Source organism: Coregonus clupeaformis, chromosome 27 (genome assembly GCF_020615455.1).
Source record: "Coregonus clupeaformis isolate EN_2021a chromosome 27, ASM2061545v1, whole genome shotgun sequence".
In the NCBI taxonomy this organism is placed as follows: domain Eukaryota; kingdom Metazoa; phylum Chordata; class Actinopteri; order Salmoniformes; family Salmonidae; genus Coregonus; species Coregonus clupeaformis.
This window is the reverse complement of record NC_059218.1, coordinates 51210169-51215713: the sequence shown is the minus strand read 5'-3', so window position 1 is coordinate 51215713 and position 5545 is coordinate 51210169. Positions and strand designations below refer to the sequence as shown.

General features: G+C 43.1%; 1 protein-coding gene across 1 annotated transcript in view; it reads left to right on the top strand.

The window, feature by feature from the left end:
* The first annotated feature begins 4067 nt into the window (after positions 1-4067).
* LOC121554461 (synaptotagmin-4) overlaps positions 4068-5545 on the top strand; it is a 7726-nt gene continuing 6248 nt past the window's right edge. Inside the window, exon 1 of the mRNA XM_041868058.2 lies at positions 4068-4447. Coding sequence (XP_041723992.2) covers positions 4414-4447 — 34 coding nt within the window. The 5' untranslated portion in view covers positions 4068-4413. The remainder of the gene's footprint in view (positions 4448-5545) is intronic.

Here is a 5545-nt window from a genome sequence, read left to right as displayed (position 1 = left end):
CCTCCATGCTTCATGGTTGGGATGGTGTTCTTGGGGTTGTACTCGTCCTTCTTTTCCTCCAAACACGGCGAGTGGAGTTTAGACCAAAAAGCTCTATATTTGTCTCATCAGACCACATTGCCTTCTCCCATTCCTCCTCTGGATCATCCAGATGGTCATTGGCAAACTTCAGACGGGCCTGGACATGCGCTGGCTTGAGCAGGGGGACCTTGCGTGCGCTGCAGGATTTTAATCCATGATGGCGTAGTGTGTTACTAATGGTTTTCTTTGAGACTGTGGTCCCAGCTCTCTTCAGGTCATTGACCAGGTCCTGCCGTGTAGTTCTGGGCTGATCCCTCACCTTCCTCATGATCATTGATGCCCCACGAGGTGAGATCTTGCATGGAGCCCCAGACCGAGGGTGATTGACCGTCATCTTGAACTTCTTCCATTTTCTAATAATTGCGCCAACAGTTGTTGCCTTCTCACCAAGCTGCTTGCCTATTGTCCTGTAGCCCATCCCAGCCTTTGTGCAGGTCTACAATTTTATCCCTGATGTCCTTACACAGCTCTCTGGTCTTGGCCATTGTGGAGAGGTTGGAGTCTGTTTGATTGAGTGTGTGGACAGGTGTCTTTTATACAGGTAACGAGTTCAAACAGGTGCAGTTAATACAGGTAATGAGTGGAGAACAGGAGGGCTTCTTAAAGAAAAACTAACAGGTCTGTGAGAGCCGGAATTCTTACTGGTTGGTAGGTGATCAAATACTTATGTCATGCAATAAAATGCAAATTAATTACTGACCTCTACATGCTTTGTAAGTAGGAAAACCTGCAAAATCGGCAGTGTATCAAATACTTGTTCTCCCCACTGTAGTTAAATGCACTAAAGAGGAACAATGGGTACATATTGAAGATGCACATGCTCAACCCCAGAATAGTTGTATGTGTCTATTGTCAAAGGATAAAGCTAAGAACATTAACATCTTCATAGTAAAGAATGCTATAACAATATAGAAGAAAATTAAACGTATTTTACAAGAATCAATATCACTCCCTAGAGCACAACTCTATGGAACAATCCTTGGATATTTTTTCAGAATTCCACATGGAAACCTAAAGGTATAGAAACCGTAAATGACTTGGTAACAGTAAACACATTCATTTCCATGACAGAATTAAAAAGACATTTTGGACCGATCAATGTAGATATTTTCAAATACATGCAACTTGAAAGTTACATATCAACACATTTTGATTTGAAATCTGTTGGACATCAGAGCAACCTTGAGGGAATCCTATTTGAATAAGAAAATGATGTTCATATGATAGGTAAGATATAGAAGAAGTTGCGGAGAGCATATCCAACTGACAATCTTTTAGAAAAAAATATAAACTATTGGAACCAAAACTGAAAAAGAACTGATGTTGCCATAAAATGGAGGGAATGTTGGAGCATAACTAACGAAATTACAGTTAACGAAAATGTACACTTAATCCAATATAAACTAACGTATAGAATGTATTATACAAGAGACAAAATTCACAAATTCTACGGTACATTTTACATTACATTTTACATTTTAGTCATTTAGCAGACGCTCTTATCCAGAGCGACTTACAGGAGCAATTAGGGTTAAGTGCCTTGCTTAAGGGCACATCGACAGATTTTTTTCACCTAGTCGGCTCGGGGATTAGAACCAGCAACCTTTCGGTTACTGGCACAATGGCAGAGTCATGTCTTAAGTGTAAAACTAACAATTAATTAATAATCCAAGCTTTCTGGGAATGCTAAAAAGTCCAAAGGTTATGGGTGGAGCTGTACATTGGCTGTCAGAATTACTTTGAATCTGTCTGTCTGCATATTTCAAGACATGGCATATGGGCGCGTGAGATACCCAATGGGCTGGACGATTCTCTTCTCATCACTCATCTTGAACCCCCAAGCCATAAGAATGCTGAAAAATTAATCATATGGACACCCGGACTATTTGCATTGACACCCCCCCTCTTTGTTTTTACACTGCTGCTACTCGCTGTTTATTATCTATGCATAGTCACTTTACCCCTACCTACATGTACAAATTACCTCTACTAACCTGTACCCCTGCACATTGACTCGGTACCGGTACCCCCTGTATATAGCCTCATTATTGTTATTTTATTGTGTAAATATATTTTTAAAATATATTTTTTAACTTTTAGTTTATTTAGTAAATATTTTCATAACTCTATTTTCTTAAAACTGCATTGTTGGTTAAGGGCTTGTAAGTAAGCATTTCACGGTAAGGTCTACACCTTTTGTATTCGGCGCGTTTGATAAATAAAATTTGATTCGATTCGATTTGAAGAGAAAAAGCATTTTAAAACGTGGAAATCAATCAATCCGCCATCATTAACAATGGAAAAATCAAATGATTTATTATTGAAATATTGAAATAGCATGGACAACCGAGAAAAACAAATTGGTACAATTTAAGGCCATGTGGCAAACAACAATGCAGGCAGTAGGGATGGAGGTGTGAGCACGCGGGTCTGGGCAGATCAGATGTAGTCTTTGTTTGTGTGCGTCTGTAAGTTGTTGTTTTTATGTGTATGTTTGTATTTGGGAAGCAACCATGTCTGGTGGAATGGTATATACAATATATAAACAAAAGTATGTGGACACCCCTTCAAATTAATGGATTAGCCTATTTCAGCCACACCCGTTGCTGACAGGTGTATAAAATCAAGCTCACCGCCATGCAATCTCCATAGACAAACATTGGCAGTAGAATGGCCTTTACTGAAGAGCTCAGTGACTTTCAACGTGGCACCGTCAACAAGTCAGTTTGTCAAATTTCTGCCCTGCTAGAGCTGCCCCGGTCAACTGTAAGTGCTGCTATTGTGAAGTGTAAACGTCTAGGAGCAACAACGGCCCAGCCACGACGTGGTAGGCCACACAAGCTCACAGAACGGGACCGGTGAGTGCTGAAGCACGTAGCTACCGAGTTCCAAACAGCCTCTGGAAACAAAGTCAGCACAAGAACTGTTCATTGGGAGCTTCATGAAATGGGTTTCCATGGCAGAGCAGCCGCACACAAGCCTAAGATCACCATGCGCAATGCCAAACGTCGGCTGGAATCGTGTAAAGCTCGCCGCCATTGGACTCTGGAGCAGTGGAAACACGTTATCTGGAGTGATGAATCTGGGTTTGACGGATGCCAGGAGAACGCTACCTGCCCGAATACATAGTGCTAACTGTTAAGTTTGGTGGAGGAGGAATAATGGTCTGGGGCTGTTTTTCATAGTTCGTGCTAGGCCCCTTAGTTCAAGTGAATGGAAATCTTAACGCTACATCATACAATTACATTCTAGATGGTTCTGTGCTTCCAACTTTGTGGCAACAGTTTGGGAAAGGCCCTTTCCTATTTCAGCATGACAATGCCTTCGTGCACAAAGCGAGGTCCATACAGAAATGGTTTGTCGAGGTCAGTGTGGAAGAACTTGACTGGCCTGCACAGAGCTCTGACCTCAACTGCTTCGAACACCTTTGGGATGAATTGAAACGCAGACTGCGAGCCAGGCCTAATCGCCCAACATCAGTGCCCGACCTCACCAGTGCTTTTGTGGCTGAATGGTAGCAAGTCCCTGCAGCAATGTTACAACACCTAGTGGAAAGCCTGTTGTAGCAGCAAACAGGGGACCAACTCCATACTAATGCACATTATTTTGGAATGAGATGTTCTACGAGCAGGTGTCCACATACTTTTGGTCATGTAGTGTATAAGCGAGGGAGTTGGTGTACCTGTTGTATGACAGGAGATGTCTGGACTGGACACGCGCGCGCACACACGTACACGCACGCACACACACACACACACACACACAGGTATGAGGTCGGGATGCTCCTTTCATGGCTAGGCATTTTGCCGGCCGGTCAGTCAGTCAGTCAGCCAGTCAGTCAGTCAGTCAGTCAGCCAGTCAGTCAGTCAGTAAGCCAGTCATGGAAATTGACGAGCTTGTTATGCTGTTTCACCGAGGCAGTGATTTCAGCAGCCTCCGTCACAACTGCGTCAGCGGCTGTGCACTCAGCAGGAGGGTGGCGTGCTTGGGAGAGGAGGGAGCAAGAGAGAGGGAGAGGGGTGGTTCATCCTCAGAGAAGCTCATAGCGCAAAGTGTAACAACACGAGCAGGGTGAGACTCGCGCTGGGAAGAGAACAGACAATAGCCTACCAACCGTTGCCTCTCTGAAAAGAACAGCTGCATTTGAATTATTAAACCGAAACAAACAGATTAAATAATTAAAGGAGTCACATCATCAAAAAATCTGTCGCTATTCGCTGTCAAGGAGATATACCTAGAGGACAGGGTAGGTTTATAGAGCGCGAGTGCTGGAATAAACCGAAGAGGGATCGGTTTCAGCACCTTGGACAGAACACAGGCGCAACCGGGAACATGGCTCCGATGGTGACGGAAGAAACGCCGTTCGGTAAGTAGCTGGCGAAAGCTGGGGACTTATTTGAGTGTGGTTGGGAAAACTCAGAAAGCCTGTGTTCTTTTGGTCAGTACAATTCAGTGTGTCTCCCAAATGGCACCCTATTCATTATACAGTGCACTACGTTTGACCAAGGCCAAACTAGCTCTGGTCAACAGGGAATAGGGTGCCATTGGGGTCGTTACCATGGAGTCTGGTGATCCACCCACCACCCGTCGGGGTCTCCATCTGTTTCTACACCCGCTACACTGTGACGTGGGCTCCGAACACACCTTATTTTATGCGTTTTATTGATTTATCCTTTATTTATTCAGGAGATCATATTGAGAATATCATGTAATGGATATACATAAAAACATGACAAGCAAAAACATAATAAAAATAAACAGTTAGATTACCTCTTGAGTCTTTTACTAGCTAATGGTAACTATCACAAGTCATTGTACTGCAGTAGGCTAAATAGCAATATGTTGAAATAAAGCGTTATGTCGGGTTAATTTTCCCAGCTGTAAAGATATGGTATATTTACCACTGAAGACTGCTGTATTCCTTGACGTGGCACACACACTCAGAGCATATAGTTGTGTGTGTGTGTGTGTGTGTGTGTGTGTTTGTGTGCGTGTGCGCGCGCGCGTGTGTGTGGAGCTGAAAAGACGGGCGAGGCACTGGGGTTGCCTTCCCTGTTTCTGTTATGACACAAATATAAGAACCTTATGTGTTTGTGTTGCTAACTAACCAAGCAGCCCCCAATCACTCGTCTGATTAGCCAGTTGAGATTAATGATAGTTAATGAATAATCAATTGATTAATAATGAATTAATATTTAATGATTTTGTCTCAAATCGCTATAACATATCAAAATGCCAAGTTATGTCAAAAGGCCTTTTCTCTGTTCAGACTGTATGACCGACCCTTGATTATTCAGTTATGTCATGTCATGTCATGTAGGAGTCCCATATTGAGCAGTTGTCACGATGTCTCTGAATGCATCCCAAATGGCACCCTATTCTCTATATAGTGCACTACATTTGACCAGGGACCATAGGGAATAGGGTGCCATTTGTGACACAAACCCAGATTGTGCTGTTGTCA